Source organism: Saccopteryx bilineata, chromosome 9 (genome assembly GCF_036850765.1).
Source record: "Saccopteryx bilineata isolate mSacBil1 chromosome 9, mSacBil1_pri_phased_curated, whole genome shotgun sequence".
NCBI lineage: Eukaryota > Metazoa > Chordata > Mammalia > Chiroptera > Emballonuridae > Saccopteryx > Saccopteryx bilineata.
Genome location: NC_089498.1, coordinates 93,131,109 through 93,150,349, shown reverse-complemented (window position 1 = coordinate 93,150,349; position 19,241 = coordinate 93,131,109). Strand labels below are relative to the sequence as shown.

Genomic DNA, 19,241 nt, shown 5'->3' with positions numbered 1-19,241 from the left:
TTTTGTTAGTTTGGGCTAGGTGTACAGAGGGATTTTGTAGATGATCTCTATACTTGTATGATTAGCATAAAACCAAGATGGCTGATGGCATTGTGTTGTAAATGCAGAAGAGGAAAGGAGACTTGGATTCTCTGACCTTCCCCCATACCTATGGGGAAATGGGTGAATAGCTGCCAGGTGTAGGGAAAAAAATTAAACCTTTTCTTATACTAATGGACCATTTACAGGCATTTGTTCCCATGGAGCAGGGGTCCCCAAACTGCGGCCCCCCGAGGCCATTTATCCGGCCCCCCGCTGCACTTCTGGAAGGGACACCTCTTTCATTGGTGGTCAGTGAGAGGAGCATAGTTCCCATTGAAATACTGGTCAGTTTGTTGATTTAAATTTACTTGTTCTTTATTTTAAATATTGTATTTGTTCCCGTTTTGTTTTTTTACTTTAAAATATGTGCAGTGTACGTAGGGATTTGTTCATAGTTTTTTTTTTATAGTTCGGCCCTCCAACGGTCTGAGGGACAGTGAACTGGCCCCCTGTGTAAAAAGTTTGGGGACCCCTGCCATGGAGACTACCTCTCCCCTCCTGAAAGCATGTAGTTAATGTATGTATGTCTGGACAAAGGTATAGGCTTACACCGTGATGTCAGGTTATTTCCCCGTCCATGTATAATTAATGGTATATAACCAACCCCTAGAATATTAATGACTCACAAGATTTGGTACTTTGGAACTGCCTCATGTAAGATACATGCGGCCGGTATATTTAATAAATCTCCTCCTTTAATAAAACTTTTCAAAAACTTATTTGGACTATGTGTCTCTATGAAAACCCGGGGAATTGTGGATTGGGTACTTTACAACAGTATGTCCTAATCTAAGTTTAAATATAAAGTTATATTAGCATCATAGCATAAATAAGGGAGTATAGAAAAATAGAGAATATCCCTTTGTTTATTTTGTGTACAATTAAAATGATCACTTCTTTGAATATTTGGTAGAACATGTCTATTAAATTTTATTCCCCCCCTTTTTTTTTCACTTAATGGGAAGATTTTTTTTTAATGGGGCGACATCAATAAATCAGGATACATATATTCAAAGATAACATGTCCAGGTTATCTTGTCAATCAATTATGTTGCATACCCATCACCCAAAGTCAGATTGTCCTCTGTCACCTTCTATCTAGTTTTCTTTGTGCCCCTCCCCCTCCCCCTTTCCCTCTCCCTCTCCCCCCTCCCCCCATAACCACCACACTCTTATCAATGTCTCTTAGTCTCACTTTTATGTCCCACCTACGTATGGAATAATGCAGTTCCTGGTTTTTTCTGATTTACTTATTTCACTTCGTATCATGTTATCAAGATCCCACCATTTTGCTGTAAGTGATCCCATGTCATCATTTCTATGGATGAGTAGTATTCCATAGTGTATATGTGCCACATCTTCTTTATCCAGTCATCTATTGACAGGCTTTTTGGTTGTTTCCATGTCCTGGCCACTGTGAACAATGCTGCAATGAACATGGGGCTGCATGTGTCTTTATGTATCAATGTTTCTGAGTTTTTGGGGTATATACCCAGTAGAAGGATTGCTGGGTCATAAGGTAGTTCTATTGAATATTTTCAGTTTTTTGAGGAACCACCATACTTTCTTCCATAATGGTTGTACTACTTTACATTCCCACCAACAGTGTATGAGGGTTCCTTTTTCTCCACAGCCTCTCCAACATTTGCTATTACCTGTCTTGTAAGTAATAGCTAATCTAACAGGTGTGAGGTGGTATCTCATTGCAGTTTTGATTAGCATTTCTCTAATAATTAAAGAAGATGAGCATCTTTTCATATATCTGTTGGCCATTTGTATTTCTTCCTGGGAGAAGTGTCTGTTCATGTCCTCTTCCCATTTTTTTTATTGGATTGTTTGTTTGTTGTTGAGTTTTATGAGTTCTTTGTATATTTTGGATATTAGGCCCTTATCTGAGCTGTTGTTTGAAAATATCATTTCCCATTTAGTTGGCTGTCTATTTATTTTGTTATCAGTTTCTCTTGCTGAGCAAAAACTTCTTAGTCTGATGTAGTCCCATTCATTAATTTTTGCCTTCACTTCTCTTGCCTTTGGAGTCAAATTCATAAAATGCTCTTTAAAACCCAGGTCCAAGAGTTTAGTACCTATGTCTTCTTCTATGTACTTAATTGTTTCAGGTCTTATGTTTAGATCTTTGATCCATTTTGAGTTAATTTTAGTATAGGGGGACAAACTAGTCCAGTTTCATTCTTTTGCATGTGGCTTTCCAGTTTTCCCAGCACCTTAATGGGAACATTTTAAACTACTTCTTTAGTTTACTTAAGATTTATAAGAATATTCAGAAATTTTATTCTTGAGTCAATTTTAGCTTATTATATTTTTCTAAAATTTTTTCTATTTTTAATTTAAGTTTTCAAATTTATTGGCATACAGTGGTTCATATATTCTTTTATTTCAAATGTCTAATTTATTATAGTTATGTCAACTTTTTATTCATATTATTTATTTCTGACTTTCTTTTTTTAAATTTGTTTTTCCAGACACTTGTCTATTTTGTTAATCTTTTTAAAGAATCAAATTTTCTTTTATTTATTTTGTTTATTGTATTTTTGTTTTCTCCTTCCTTGATAGCTTTTAAAATTTTTTAATTGAATTAATTGAAGTGACATTAGATAATAAAATTATATAGGTTTCAGCCCTGGCTGGTTGGCTTAGCGGTAGAGCGTCAGCCCGGCTTGCAGATGTCCAGGGTTTGATTCCAGTCAGGGCACACAGGAGAAGCGCCCATCTGCTTCCCCACCCTTCCCCTTTTCCTTCCTCTCTCTCTCTTCCCCTCCTGCAGCCAAGTCTCCATTGGAACAAAGTTTGCCTGGGCACTGAAGATGACTCCATGGCCTCTGCCTCAGGCACTAGAATGGTTCCAGCTGCAGTGGAGCAATGCCCCAGATGGGCAGAGCATCGCCCCCTGGTGGGCATGCTGGGTGGATCTTGGGTGCATGTGGAAGTCTATCTGATAGCCACCCTGCTTCTAACATTGGAAAAATACCAAAAAAAATTTATATATATATATATGTATATATGATTCAGGGGTACAATTCTATACTACATCATTGGTATATTGTATTGTGTGTTTACCTCCCTAAGTCAAATCCCTTCCATCACTATTTATTCTCCCTTTACCTTCTCTTACCTCCCCAGCCTCCCGTTCCCTCTTTTAATCACTGTACTATTGTGTCTATCAGTTTTTAAAATCTTTGCTTAATCCCTTCGCCTTTTACACCTAGCTCCTCAACACCCCTTTCCTCTGACAGCTGTCTGTCTGTTCTCCATATCTATAAGTCTGTTTCTATTGTGTTTGTTAATTTATTTTGTTCACTAGATTCCACATATGCATGAGATCGTATGGTGCTTGTCTTTCTCTGTCTGGCTTATTTCACTTAGCATACTGCTTTCTAGGTCCATTCTTGCTGTCATAAAAGGTAAGATTTCCTTCACTTTTGTTATGGCTGAGTAGTATTTCATTGTGTTAATGTACCACAGCTTTTTATTTTTAAATTTGTTTATTTATTTTTTTAAAGAGAGAGTAAGGGAGAGAGAAAGAAATATCAACTTGTCCCACTTATTTATGCATTCATCGGTTGATTCTTGTATGTACCCTGAATGGAGATCAAACCCGCAACTCTGCCATATAAGGACAATGGACTAATCAACTGAGCTTCTTGGCCAGGGCCTAAAAAAAATGCTCCTTATCTATCTATCTATCTATCTATCTATCTATCTATCTATCTATCTATCTATCATCTATCTATCTATTTAATTTATTGGTTCACAAAAACTATACAGGTTTCAAGGTTTCAATAAAATGCCATCTGCATACTACATTGTGTACCACAGCTTTTTATCCACTCATCTACTGATGGGCACTTGAACTGCTTTCGAATCTTGACTATTCTTTATAATGAAAAAAAAAATCTTGACTATTTTAAATTATGCTGTAATGAACATGGGGGTGTATGTATTCATTTGAATTCAGTGATTTCTTTGGATATAATCCCAGAAGTGGAACCACTGGGTCATAAGGCAGTTCTATCTTTAATTTAAAAAAAAATCTTCATATTGCTTTCCACAGTGTCTGCACCAATCTGCATTCCCACCAGCAGTGCATAAGGGTTTCCTTTTCTCCACATCCTTGCCAACATTTATTGTTTGTGGATTTATTGATGATAGCCATTTTGACAGATGTGAGGTGATAGCTCATTGTGGTTTTAATTTGCATTTCTCTGATGATTAATGATGTTGAGCATCTTTTCTTATGTCTGTTGGCCATTTGTATGTCTTCTTTAAGAAAGCATCTATTCAGGTCCTTTGCCAATTTTTTAATTGGATTGCTTATTTTTTGGTTTTTGTTGTTTTTTTTTTTTTTTGGTGTTGAGTTTTATGAGTTATTTACAAATTTTGGTTATTAACCTCTTATCAGCTGTATCATTGGGTAATATGGTCTCCCATTCTGCAGGTTGTCTTTTCATTTTGTTGATGATTTCCTTTGCTCTGAAAAACCTTTTAGTTTGATTTAGTCCCATTTATTTACTTTTTTATTGTTTCCTTTACCTGAGGAGATGTGTCAGAAAAAAATATTGCTACAAGAAATATCTAAAATTTTACTATGTTTTCTTCTAAGATTTTTATGGTTTTGAGTCTTACATTTAAGTCTTTAGTCCACTTTGAGTTTATTCTTGTGTATGGTGTAAGAAGGGTCTAGCTTCCTTTTTTTCTTTTTTTGGCATGTATCTGTCTAATTTTCTCAGCACCATTTATTGAATTGACTATCTTTACCACACTGTATTGCCTATTTTATCAAATACTGCTCACAGAAATTAGGGGATCAGGGAATGAGGAGATACTCCACTATTTTCAGCCTTTTGTATAGTATATTTTCACCAATGAAATAAAAGTTGGTTTTGTATCTCATTTGCACAAACAACTTTCTTTGACTTGTCATTTGCCTTTTTTTTTTTTTTTTGTATTTTTCTGAAGCTGGAAACGGGGAGAGACAGTCAGACAGACTCCCGCATGCGCCCCACCAGGATCCACCTGGCACGCCCACCAGAGGCGACGCTCTGCCCACCAGGGGGCGATGCTCTGCCCCTCCGGGGCGTCGCTCTGCCGCGACCAGAGCCACTCTAGCGCCTGGGGCAGAGGCCAAGGAGCCATCCCCAGCGCCCGGGCCATCTTTGCTCCAATGGAGCCTCGGCTGTGGGAGGGGAAGAGAGAGACAGAGAGGAAGGGTGGGGGGGGGGGTGGAGAAGCAAATGGACGCTTCTCCTATGTGCCCTGGCCGGGAATCGAACCCGGGTCCACCGCACTCCAGGCTGACGCTCTACCGCTGAGCCAACCGGCCAGGGCGTCATTTGCTTTTTTGATGTTCTTGTTTAATAAAGAAAAATCAAATGCTTTTTTTATCACTTCATATTCATTTTTAAATATCCCCTAATTTTTGTGAGCAATAATTGATAACATAGTCATGGGTTTATTCCTGAGCTCTCTGTTCTGTTCCATTATCTATATGTCTGTTTTTATGCCAGTGCCATGCTGTATTGATTATTTTGGCCTTGTAATATACATTGATATCAGGTAGCATGTTTCTTTTAACTTTTTTTTCTTTCTCAAGATTGCTATGGCTATTTGGTTTCTATTGTGGTTCCATATAAATTATTGATCTAATTCTACATTGATAGCTATTCTTAATCTTTATTACTTTATTTAAATTTATTGTTCTTTCTGAATTTACTGTTGTTTTTTTTTTCAAGTTATACTTAGGTCATCAATTTTCACTTTTGTTGTTGTTGAAGATAGTGTCTTTTCTACATCCCAGCCACATAAATCATACACTTTGAGGTTAGGCTCTGGTTGGAAAGCAGGTTGGGCTTCTGTTTGGAGGAACTTCAGATCTGGTTCTGTGAATTATTGTGGCTGTGGAGTAGTCTTGAGGCTTGCAACATATCTTTGGGCCATGCAGGCTGAGGGGACCTATGTGCACAGGCACCTGTGAGCCTGCAATAGAAATGCTAGTTTTTTATATCACTTCCTAAGTTGTCATACAATGACCATCTCATATCATCTCCTTACAACCGTGGAAGTGGGTAGTGCTGATATCAACATCTCCATTTTATCGACGAGAAAACTAAGGGTTAGATAGGTGAAATGACATCCCTAAAGTCCATGGTAAGTTAGAGTTAGAGCTGGGTTCATATTTCAGGCATCCTGCCTCTGAGCTTGATGCTTTTCCTTCCACTCCATTCTGACCATGCACGTTTGTGCAGACCTAAATGGAGATACCCAACACTACATCCAGCTTTTGCCAACATCACAAACACTCCGTGAAGCTTCTCTGCCCCTCATAACTACCCCACGGTGGCATACCACACACTACAGGAGACAAAGTTCCTCTGTCCCTTTCTCTTTTGGTGGATGTAGCTAAAGACATCCACCATTGTTGCTGAGAGATTTCAGACAAAAGCAAATGAATTGTTGACCCAGCTCACAGAACTTACACTAAAATTTTAATAACATTTCTGGGTAGAAACAATGCCCAACCCCATCTTTCTTGGCATCACTTTTTATTGGATACAAGCTTACAATATTTATATAATTTGAATATAGTGTTTTCAATATATAGTTCTTTCAGTCATATATACATTTCTTGGAAGCACAAAACTATAACCTAGAATGGAAAAGCTATAAATGCACATGTATATATCACCATAAATCTAAAACTATTTTATAAAAATAGAACTCAATTAACTATATAATTTGGCAACATAGAAGTATTTTAAGATACTACATACATTTTTATTAGCAGCACTATCCCAAAGTGACCATTTTCTGGTTTCATTTTTCAGCTCTTTGGGGACATGTCTTTACCAGGGTTCCCACATGGCCTTGGCTCATTGTTTCCTTTGCAGAAAGACTTTTTACACCCACCTGTGCTTGGAGGGGGGGAAGACCAGCTTCCAGCCCCTTCCTCCAACACTGGAGGTGTCCCTCCTGTCAAATGTCCCCCATCACACTTCTCCAAACCCTCACAATGCATGGTTGATATCTGAATATACAGTCAGGTTCCTTTCCCTAGGCTCAGAGAATGGCAGGTGTGAGATTGGTTCTGTCAGATCAGTATGAAAGTTTGAAATAAAAGCCACTCAAATAGTTGCCACTGGGGAAATATTATTCTGACAGTGGGTACCAGTGCCCACCTGCTTGTGCAAGACCCTTTGTACACATAAGCTACAACTCTCACAGCCTCACAAGGTTGGGACATTCTTATCCCCATTCGATGAGTCTCTTGGTCAAAGTCAACAGGGCTCCTTGACCCTGAAATAAGAGCTCTCTGCCTGCTCAGAAATCCCTGGAAGGAAACGAGAAGAGAACTCAGATATGTACTATGGTCATTGGGTAAGAATGGACTGTGGCTTTGGGTCAATTTACAGCAGATAGACAGCATTTCTCCAGATATGCCCAAGACTCCTGGGCTGCCACTTCACAAAGGGAACAGAAAGGTAGGTATCTGAGGGCAAGAGCAAGGACCAATGGCTTTGATGGGCAGTGCTAGGATCTTTCAGATTATCCAATAGGAATCTGCAATCTATAACCCGGAGCTCAAGGAATTGACTACTTGGAGTTGCTTGTATTTTTAAAGAGTTGAGCAAAGGTCAGAATGCATGGCCTTTTCTCTGCCCTGCTTGTTCCAGCACAGGTCAAAATGCAGGCAGCATACAAAGTGGCCCAAAGAAGGGACAGGTGCAGCATCCATAAGTCAGAGGGGAGTGCTCAGAATTTCGCAGCATGAGCAGCATAGGGTGGGGATGACTTTTTCTGGACTAGCCCCCTCCCAGCCTCCACGCAAGAACTCACAGTGATGAGAGCTGGAATCTGCACCTAACTCTGGACAGAGGTGGGTGGCCTCAGCTATGTGCAGTCTGACTTTTTCTGGTGGCTTTATCACTCCTTTGTCCTTTTAAATTTTCCATAAAAATATGCCCTGATGTGAAGATCTCCTTGGTGATCACAGCCTCTCAGGACAACATCAACCCTGGTTCTGTGGATGCTCTGCCCTTCACTGGAGCTGGTTCTGGACACAGCTGTTCTGCCCTCCCTGACCCATTCAGCCCCTGAGGCCACAGCCTTAGGCTCCTCCACACAGGTTTTAGTCTGTCCCTGTACAACATCTTCCACATACAGGAACCCAGCTGTCCAAAGATGTCCTGCTTGGGCCACTGAGATATTTCCTAAAATTATGTCACAGCAGTTTTCTTAAAAACCTCTCTTAGGAATGAATAAAACAAAACAAATCAACAACAGAAAACTTCCAGTGCAACACTTTCTCATCTTCTCTGAGAGGAAGATCACCTACTGGGGCATGTTTGATGTGAAGGGGAAAGAAAAAGCAATTAGAAAAACACACAAGTGGCAGGATCCTTGGAGAAGTGGACCAGTCCTTCCATCCTTCCTTCCCCGGTTTGCCCCAGGCTGTGCTGCTCGTTCATTCTGGACTGTCCCTGAACCTCCTGAGAAAGCAGAGAGCAGCAAGTACTCCAGGGCAAAGGCAGAGATTCTTCCCCTTCCTTTCCCCTTCCAGAATAGCCAGCTCAGAATTTCTGAGCTCCAGGGAAGGCTGTCCCTGGAAGGCAGAAGGTGAAATGTGTTGGTGTGCTCAAGTTATTGTATTTTAAATGAACTTGGGCTGTGTGTGTGTGTGTGTGTGTGTGTGTGTGTGTGTGTGTGTGTAGGGGAGAGAGAGAGCTGACAGAACTGTGTGGCTTGGCTCAGGACCCTCTGAATGATTAGACTGCTTTGAGTCTGAAAACAAAGCCCTCTCCCTCTCCTCAAAAGAAAAGAGGTAATGACCTGAACTTAGCCTCTTCCCTCATTATTCATTAGGTACATTGCACTTAATAAGGTGACTCATTATTTCGCTGGGCAAAACATGCCCTGAGCTTGGTAGGTCTTGCTGGGGAAGCAAATAGCAACATTAGGCTTCCGAGGCTGTGAAGGGAAGTCAGTGTGCGCCCCCCACCTCACTAGACCACTCCTGACCCAGGCTGCTTTACTTCCTCTGCACAGGTGTTAGCACTGCACGGGCCAGAGGGCACTGCTACAACTAGTGACAAGTCCATGCATAATGAGGGACACTGTCCTCCAGACACACAGCTCTGTGTGACGCCTCACTGTGGTCTGTGTGTTGGGCCCCGAGGACAGGGGAGCCAGCGAGGGTGAGAGTTGGGAGCAAGGGTTCAGCAGGGTCTGGCAGCTGCAGGATGCTGGGTTTGGGGAAGTGAAGTATAGTGGCCAAGAGTCAAGGTTGGTGGCACTGGCTGGGCCTTGCGTCTTTTTCTTTTGTCCCCGGTGGCTTGCCTGCATCAAGTTGTGGCTGATTGCAGAGGTCTCTCATGTCAGCGAGGCTTTCCTCCACAGCTTTTGCAAACTTGGTAGAAGAGGTCTCTTTGCAGCTGTGGAAGCTAGAGATGCAGAAAAGGACACTCTCGGGTTGGGGGTTGTAGCAGCAACCGTACCCATCGGGCACCACGGGCCCATAGCAGCAGAACATCTCCATGGTTGTGGGCACCTGGAGGAGAGAACAGATCAGGAGCTGCTTGTTCTGAAATATAACCTGTGAGCCTATTAGCACAAAGGGCACTCTAGCAACCTGAGGCCTCCATGGAGTATCAGCTTCTCTCTTTTCCACCTGGGCGTTTGACTGAGTTAACCCAATCAACTGGCTGCTTCAGCATGGATGGCCACGGTCACAGTCACAACAATGAACCCATCTCTCTGCATGAAAGCAGAAGGAGAGGGGCCTTACGCCGCTCCCTGGTGTGACATCTGCTCTACTGTGGAGTCAGACACGCCCGACTCACCTGCTACTGGGTCTCAGCTGAGTCTCTCCTTTAGCTAGGGGCCATTCGAGGCACCAAAGCAATCAGGATAATTTATTAAATGGCACCATAGTGACATCCAATGATTCGATGACTTCCCAGAGGGAATACTTTATGAACTGGAGGAAATCTGGCCTGTACCTTCTGTCGATTTTCCTCACATCCTTAATTACTATCAGCATTGCCTGGCTGGTCTGGTTTTTCTTCCCACAGCTCAGCCATGCACAATTACCCAGGGGTGGGTGCTTCAGAGTTAACCATCAATTGAAGTTTTCGTTTATATACGGAATATATTTTGAATTCAGAGCGCCAAGATTGTGATCCAGATTACAAACCAAGAAAAATGTGTTTCTGAAGGCATTCAAGTCATAAATGCTTATTTCCAGTTGCAAAAACAAAAAGAAAAAAAAAAACAAAAAACGAACTGCCATATGCCAATTAATTTTATTAGCTGGTCTTAGTGGGAAAATAGGACATGTTTTGAGGCAAGTTCAGGGTAGGTTTGTTTTATATTTATTTATTTAGTATTTTTCCAAATTTAAAAGCAGGGAGGCAGTCAGACAGACTCCTGCATGCGCCCAACTGGGATCCACCCGGCATGCCCACCAGGAGGCACCGCTCTGCTGCAATCGGAGCCATTCTAGCACCTGAGGTGGAGGCCATGGTGCAATCCTCAGCGCCCAGGCCAACTTTGCTCCAATGGAGCCTTGGCTGTGGGAGGGGAAGAGAGAGACAGAGAGGAAGGAGGGGGGAGGGGTGGAGAAACAGATGGGCGCTTCTCCTGTGTGCCCTGGCCAGGAATCAAACCCGGGACTTCCACACACCAGCCAACGCTCTACCACTGAGCCAACCGGCCAGGGCAGGGTAGGTTTGTTTTACCAGGTAGGTAAAATAATTTCAGAAATGACACCGGTTGTTTTAATGGGGCATAACAAATCATTAGTCTTATTAATAGAGTCACCTTATTGTCATGTAAATTTGCCATACAACAGCCGAAGGCCATAAAGCCATTCCAAAGCACTCTTTGCCCGTGGATTGTTTCCTGGAGAATTTATGTTGTGCTCTGCCCTGTTTAGTCACATCTGCAGCTCACTGCAATAATGGGAAAATCAAATCACTGAGTGGGCTTTTATTCTCAAACATAACTTTATGAGCCTATTGCCCATGGGCAGCCTTTCATAGATGAGGTGGAGTTTCAGTAAATTGATGTGTGTATCTATGTGGGGTACTTTTTTTCTTAAACCGCTGCCTTCTCCTAATGGATTTCAGTCCATTGTTGTGACAGTGGTCCTCCAACAGAACAAGCCAGTGGTACTGATTAGGAGATGCTGGGCTGGCAGCTAATCGCTTGCTGTTCGTTGCATGGCCATTTATTATAATGGCTGTGACCTGCTTGGAGGGCCCTGTCTGTGCTCGGCATTTGGCTGGGCTTTCTACCTACATCATTGCATCTAAATGAGCCAGGACTTCACTCTAGGCCTATCAGACTCCAGAGGTGACAGGCTGAAAGATAGTAGTGTAATGGTTAGGGCACCAGAATGAGTGCTTTCCTATCCTGTCTACCTCTGCTCAGGTGGCACTTATGATTATCCCCATGTAGAAGATGAATAGCAGTGATCTGATCATTTAGGTCATTTGCAGAAGGTCACAGAGTTCATGAGATGTGGATACAGGACTTGTCTGATTCCAACCAGTGGCCTATATTCACCGAGCTCTTTAGAAAACCCACTGATTACGTTAGGTGGCTGCTTGGACAATGGCCACAATAGGGTTGTACCTGGCTGGTGGAGAGGACAAACTGATTGCTCATCAGGTATGTTTCATCTGTGAACATTTCAGGCAGCTCCTTGCACACATCCCGGGCCAGCTCCCGCAGCCCCAGCAGGTGATTGTCGATGGCCATCCCCGTTATGGCCTGGGCAGTAGGGAACAAAGACTGGTGAATGAGATGTGGACTCTCACATGCCTCCTCCTTTCCTCCCTAGTCCTTAGGGCTAGTGGTGACTCTAATGGCCACACTTGCTCAGTGCTCACTGCAGGGCGCATGTGTGGGTGGCTGCCCAGGACTGACCCCTTTACAATGTGACCTCTGCTCCTCGGGCCCTTGTGCATGTTTATGTGCTCAGGATGAGTCCAGCTCCAGCTGCACTCCAGTGTGAGTCTGAGTCCCTTCCCATGGTGACTGCTGAAGTTTACCATGTGGAACCACTTACCACTTGAAGTGAAGGTGCAGTCTGCCTGGTTGACTCCAGTACTTTGTCAGATAGAGAACGAGTCTGGGCAGAAGGACAGGCACTGGGCCCAGGGACTGTGAGCCTCATGCAGGCATGGCGAGGGGCCTGGCTGTCACTAGATAGGTTCTCACTACCCCCAACACTTTATCCTCCAGTGGGACGCAAAGGAATGAGAACAAAAGTTGTTAAGATCTTGTTCCTGAATCTTGGCTGCTATTTCATGGTCCCAGAAACAATCAACTCAAGTGGATCTAAAATCTAAGGAATCATTTTGAAACAGAAATTAGACATCTTAGGAGAGGCTCAGCTGATATTTTCAATGGGAAAGCTTGAACGAGGAAAGGTTTTTTTCTTTCTTTCTTTCTTTCTTTCTTTCTTTTTTTTTTTTTTTTTGTATTTTTCTGAAGCTGGAAACAGGGAGAGACAGTCAGACAGACTCCCGCATGCGCCCTACCGGGATCCCCCCCGGCATGCCCACCAGGGGCAATGCTCTGCCCACCAGGGGGCAATGCTCTGCCCCTCCAGGGCGTCACTCTGCCGCGACCAGAGCCACTCTAGCGCCTGGGGCAGAGGCCAAGGAGCCATCCCCAGCGCCCGGGCCATCTTTGCTCCAATGGAGCCTCGCTGCGGGAGGGGAAGAGAGAGACAGAGAGGAAGGAGGGGGGGCGGGGGTGGAGAAGCAGATGGGCGCTTCTCTTATGTGCCCTGGCCGAGAATCGAACCCGGGTCCCCCGCACGCCAGGCCGACACTCTACTGCTGAGCCAACCGGCCAGGGCCGGTTTTTTTCTTTTTATTGCTAGGTATTTGAGTTCTCAGCAAAGGATATGATAATAACAATGGGAGCTCCAGAACTTCTCTGTGGGAGGTGCTCCAGATGGTGGTGGGATGGCAGTGGACCGTGGGCTAGGACACCCATTCTGCATTGCCCACCTGAGGCTGCATGTGTAGTGCACACCCTGGTTTTGCTTAGGTTACACACTTATTTGAGAAAATTGGGGGAAGGGGCTGATGGAGATGTGGGGCCACCTCTGGCCTACAGTAATCACCTCTGGGTCAACCTCAGGGCAACTGTAATTTTGGGGGGGTTTCACCATTGTCCACTTAACTGTTAAAGCCCCATATATAAAGACACCTCCCATCACAGAGAACTTGGCTCAGGTTTATGAGGCACATTTGGTAATTTGACAACTGCTCTCTTTCAGTTGGAAATGAATACATAAAGATGACTCAGAGGCCCCCGACTATCCAAATGCACCTAATTATAAGATGGAGAGAATCGTTATACAATCACTGCTCACTTCACATGTGCTGTGTTCAGACAGAGGAAGAACTGAGCCCAGCTATGATGTCAAGCACACATCCCATTTCTCTGGTCACCTCTGTTTACTGACTGATTTCTGTAGCTCTGTAGGAACAGCTACACTGTGCTGCAGACAGCCCAGCCCTGTCTTCACTGTCTTGGAACCTACATGTAGCAACTGGGTTTGATTGAACAGATTGTTTGGATGGGTGCCATGAGTAGTGAGTGAAATGACTCATCATTCACCCTTTTTCATTCATTTAGACAATCCTGAGTGCCTACTGTGTTCCTGCTGTTGCTGAGCACTGGGCAGAGAAGAGAATAAAGCAGTTCTAGATTCAACCCTCATGGAGCCTCAATAGGGTGGTAGGCAGAGGTTAGCCATCTATTTAAATAAACTCGTGTTCAACAACTGAGGTTAAATGTTATAAAGGAAACCACAAGGTGCTATGAAAATATGTGACGAGGGTGTCTGGACCACGTTTGTCCCTCACTGGAATGTTCTTCTCTACCACCCTGACCAAGTATACTTGCCAGATATGGGGAAGGTTCCTTGGTTCTTCCCCATCCCTTACTCTGCATGGCCAACCAGTCATCAGACTTACCTAATGCATCTCCACAGCTCTTCTTTCTCTATCCCCTATCTTTTTTTTTTTTTTTTTTTTAATCATCCTCATCAACTTAAAATAGTTAATGCAAAATGACCCCATGGCAATCCTTTGGAAGATAGTTTTCTAATTTTTTTCTAAAAAAAAAAAATCTAAATTATTATCACAGTTATATATTTAAATAGTTTAAAAAACCAAATAATGGCTTATGTCACCACGCCAGCACTGATTCCCACTCCACAGAGGCAACTGCTCAGAACACTTCCAGCGTGTGCTTTCTTAGTTCTAAATAACAGGTATAGAAGGCCATTGCGGCACTTTTTAGTGTTACTTATATAAATACTTCTCTTACTATAGAAGATAAACTTTGGCTCTTGTATACCCCTCTTCTCCAAATACACATGCATTCTCCCATCTTCCCAGTAGTTATATTTTAACTCTTTGTTGCTTGATCAACGTTCAGTTTTTCCATGATTATAATTATTCAAGGATTTATGGTTAAGTCCTTCATGTATTATGATTAGATTTTCTTTCTTATTTTTTTGTTTTCCCTAGAAAATGACCATTTTTAAATGATGAAAAACGATGAAATTATGTTTTTTCCCATTTGTTGAGCTTTCTATATGTCTATAACTAATTGATTCCTAAAACCTTAGTCAGAAGCATAAAACTTCCCTCAATACACTAAACATATCTGATAATTAAACTGTTTCACTTCTCCCTTCACTTCTTGCTCTTCTATGGACTGCTTGCTTCTTGGTTCTGCTGAGCAGCTGCCAGCTTGGGATTCCCCTTTACTATCATCCTCTCTCTCTGCCTCTTATATTGAATCTTTTCATTTTTGGATCCTTTGACTTTTTCTTTTCTATTTTCTTCTCTTATACTAGTGTTCTACATCCTCTGATAGCTTTACAAGAAAGAGAGCTTAATAGTAAAAATTTTGAGACCTAATCTGTCCGAAAATGTCCTTATTCTCTTCAAACTTGATGATAGTTTAGCTGGGTATAGAATATGTGTTAAAAATAACTTTCTCAGAATTTGAAAGCATTGCTAAACCATTGTAACCCTTCCAGTGATGCTGTTGAGAACTCCAATTAAATTTTCACCATATTTCCCCCCAGAGTTACTTTTCTTTTTTGAAAATGAAATAAAATTTTATTTTTATTTATGGATGCAATAATATTCTTTCTCTTTCAGAAGATTTCAATTTTAGTTTTTTAAATCCTTCTATTTCCTGCATTGATTTTATTCCCTTTAAGTTTTTTAAAAATTATTTAAAAAATTAAACAGAAGTATTTGTTTTTACTGGTTTTTGTCTTTTATATTAGCAACTTTTTAATGTCTGGTGAATTATGGCTATTTTATGCTAGAATAAAGCACCGAAAAAATGAGTAGAAGAATGAGAATGTACTTGTCAATTGGTGGACTTCACTGTGAGGTGGGCTGGCTGGGCTTTTTCATTGGAGACCCGCCCCCCCTCCACACACACAAACACACATACTGTCAATGTCTGTGAATCTGTTTTCTTGGCTTGGTCAGTTTCATCACATAAAAATTTTCTAATCTCCTGCTTGGGGAGAGGTGGTAATAAAGGGGTTACCAGTATACCTGGAGCTGAGGGGCTGGAGGGTGTACTAGTAAGCAAGCAGACTTCCATGAATCCCCTATTTCTGGGACAGTATCCAATCCCTCAGCTGTACCTGGTGTCTCCAAGTCTAGAGTCCTTCTTATTCCACCAATTTTCTTCTTTTCAGCCCTACAGCCTTACTTTTGGTGGGTACCCCAATATCTGAGGTTCTGCACTATAGCTCATTGGGCTCCTGGGCCTCCCTTACAATTTACTTAGGTTTCAGCTTTCTCTGGTCTGCTAAATTTGTTGCCATCTCTTTTACTTTTCAGGTCTAAAAGTTTGCTGTCACCTCCTATGCTGTTCTCTTTCTTCTAGTGCATTTATGGCTTAAAACTTACTTTGCTGATGTTTTTGAGGGTTTTTTGGGGAAAGGATAGTAACCCCTGTGTTCAATCTACCATGTTTAATCAGAAGTCAGAAGTTTGAGCTCCTCTTAAGTCCCCTGCCCTTGCTCTACTTCAGTTCTTATGCCAGCTCTTTCTGAATATATATTCTCATCTATAGTCAGTGTTGCTGCCTCTCAGCAGACCTACTCATGCCCCAACCAGTCCTCCTCCCACCTGGTCGTTCGAGTAGCTTTGCAGCAGAAAATCCAACATTATGAGCTTTCTTGATCCTCTGTTCTTTGCATACCTGACTTACTTCCTTTTCCTCCAATGTGTCTTATTCTCTCCAGACTGTCTTTGTGCATGCTGTATCCTTCTGGGACCATTCTTCCCTTCTATGTCTGTTATAAACAACTCCTCATCCTTCAAGTCTCATATTAAGCACTATTTCCTTCAAGAACTCTTCTTGGATTTTCCAGTCAGAGGAACGAGCTAGCTCCCTCATGCTCTTTACTATGTCTTGAGGACCTCTTTCACATAATATTGAATTTATCATTTTGGAGATTCTTCTCCTAACTACACAGTAAACTCCCTAATGATAGGGCTTGTGGACTCCTTTTTTTTTTTTTTTTACTTCCTAACACCCAGCACTTTATTGAGCACATGCAGATCGAACATAATACATAATGGGTACCCAAAAAAACTGATTGGATACATGAGAGTGAGCTTGATTTTCCCCAAATGGAACAAACACACTTCACTCTTCAGATGAAGTAAGGACCTATATTAGAGAATATATGGAATTAGAGGAAAGTCTACACTGGCTGGTACTAAAACCCAGATATGCATTGTACTTGCTTTCAACTATCTAGAGTGGAATCTGGTCAACTTCTTTGCAAAGACTATATCAGAATGATTTTTAGTGAATCCATTGATCACTAGCCCCAGGGTATTCTTTGCTGTTTGAATGCAAGCTTGCAGTGCTAGAAAATAAATTATTTCTCTAAACTAAGGAAACATTTTCCCTTATGATTTTGATGTCACTACTAATTTTCGGGAAAATATATTTTTCATTTACAGCCTATAAATAAAAACATAAAGACTAAGAAGGCAAAATCAGCACTGGATGGGAATAAACCCTGCTTCACCTACGACTGAGCAAGGTGTACGAGCCACTACAGCACTGGGCCTGGGTGCACTCCCTTCACTCGTGACTTCATCTGTTGTACAGAGCACAAATTGCTATACATATTTGGTGCTATTATTGTTGTTGTTTCAAAAACGACTCATTGTGTTCTCATAAAATCTGCCTAGAGAGCAGGTATGGGGTGTTTCCTAGGTTCTAAAAGTTAGAAGGAGGGGGCTCTGGCAGGTAGAGTGGGCTTGCCAAGTCACTATCACCCAGTTTGTGCTGTGGCCCATCTTTTGTAAGCCCAGCGCTGGCACAGCCAGTTGTCATAAGCTCAGTGAGGCTGCACCTCATCACTCACCATGACTGCATACTCGGTCTGGGCTCTGAGGGCGTCCTTCAGGAGCTGCAGCTTTTCCGCATACTGTGGACAGACCAGTCACAGGGCACACGGGGTTTTCAGGGGCTACTCAGGGACAAACAGGCCCAAGGAGCTGCTTGTCACAGAGTCAAGCTGATGGACAGCCTCCTTGAGACTCCCGGACGGAGCAAGACTTACTGGCACAGGAGCCTCATGGTCAGTGACAGCTTTCACAAAGCGCAGCACCTCTAGAGTGGCCGATCGAATGTTGTCCACCCGTCCCTCCTGGAATCGGCGGATAGATGCGCTCTCATAGGTGGGCGCGAGTCTTCCATGCAGCCTACACAAGATGAGGGATGGATGTTACATGGTGCTGCATTCTCGAGGACTCAGAAATGCTGAGAGAAAGATAGCCCCAACTGGCTTTATTTTTACAGTCCTGACTTTACCTGGCATCGTATTTCATTTTAACGGTTATAGAATTCTAGAGGAGTTTTCTCAAAGATGAATGTTGGGGAGTCTCTAATATGAAGAGTTATGTACTTTCCATATGAGGGTGACATGACACAGATATAAACTAAGAAAGTGAGCTGGTAGCTTTTAAAAAAATCCCAGTCTGGTGGGAAACCTATGATTTTCTGCAAGACCTGATGAATGTTTGATTAATAGCACAGAATGGAATAATTGCATAATTAATCATTCATACCCCAGAGAGAATCCTGTTTTATTTAAAAACCATTCAAGCATGAACTATGGATTAAGGCTGGGAGGGGGCCTGGTATAAGCTGCTTCACTATCCAGGAGCAGCTGGGTTTTCAACAAACCCTGGACCCTCTCTAAAGATTGTGATGGGAGCAGCAATGGTTACTCTCCCCAAGAGCCAGGGAAAGTCTCTTCCTTAGGCATGTGAACCAAGCAAGTGCCCCTAGGCTTATGTACCTGGATAGCATACACCTTTCTTTACCAGTCAATAAAGTCCTTGGTGTTGGGGTGGAGGGAAGGAAAAGACACAGAATTCAGAGAAGTACAGTGACAGCCCAGAGTCACACAGCAAATCATGGTCTTCTCAAGGCACATGTCTCCACACTAAGTGAGCTCCACGAGGGTGGAAGGCCAAGTCTGACGTGGCACAGGGCTTGGCTCTGTACTGCTTGGTGAGCAAGTGAATAAACTTCTCTTGCACTTAGATCTCATTTTCCCCAGACACAAGCAAAGAGCTCTTTTCCTGTATCTCTGTGGTCCCCAAGGCAAATGTCATGCCAACCACAAAATAGACACAATCACTAGCTGGTTATGGATCATCCTCAATTTAGGCAACTTCTAGGTTTCTGCTGAATCTAGGAGCTACTTTTCTTTAAAGAAAAAATTTAACAAGCTTTAAGCTTGTTAAAGCTTAGACTCTGAAGAATGTTCTCTGTGGGAAGCAGATCATGTTTTAGATATTCAATGAGCCAGTAGCCTCTGGCCATGTCCATTCTTGGCCATGTCCAGTAATAGTAAAGATCACATGGTGCACCGTGTAGATTCCTCTTGGCTTTGGATCTGAGGCTCTAAAGTGCTCACTGAACAGTCTCCCCAGTCATGGGTCCAGCAGGACACTGACTTCATGGCCCATTTCAACCAGTTGCTAGTACAGTATTGGAATGGTATTGATGGCAGTTCCAGTCACCATGTCTTACCACGGTTCATGTCGGCAAGGTGT

General features: G+C 42.5%; 1 protein-coding gene across 2 annotated transcripts in view; it reads right to left on the bottom strand.

Moving 5' to 3' along the window:
- Window positions 1-8,961: 8,961 nt before the first annotated feature.
- The window catches only part of CHAT (choline O-acetyltransferase), an 84,432-nt gene continuing 74,152 nt past the window's right edge, over window positions 8,962-19,241 (bottom strand). For both annotated transcript variants that reach the window (XM_066242848.1, XM_066242847.1), the window contains 4 exons: window positions 17,738-17,879; window positions 17,540-17,602; window positions 11,728-11,865; window positions 8,962-9,640 (listed from right to left, as the gene is read on the bottom strand). In XM_066242848.1, the coding sequence (XP_066098945.1) occupies window positions 9,371-9,640; window positions 11,728-11,865; window positions 17,540-17,602; window positions 17,738-17,879 (613 nt within the window). In that variant the 3' untranslated portion in view covers window positions 8,962-9,370. The remainder of the gene's footprint in view (window positions 9,641-11,727; window positions 11,866-17,539; window positions 17,603-17,737; window positions 17,880-19,241) is intronic.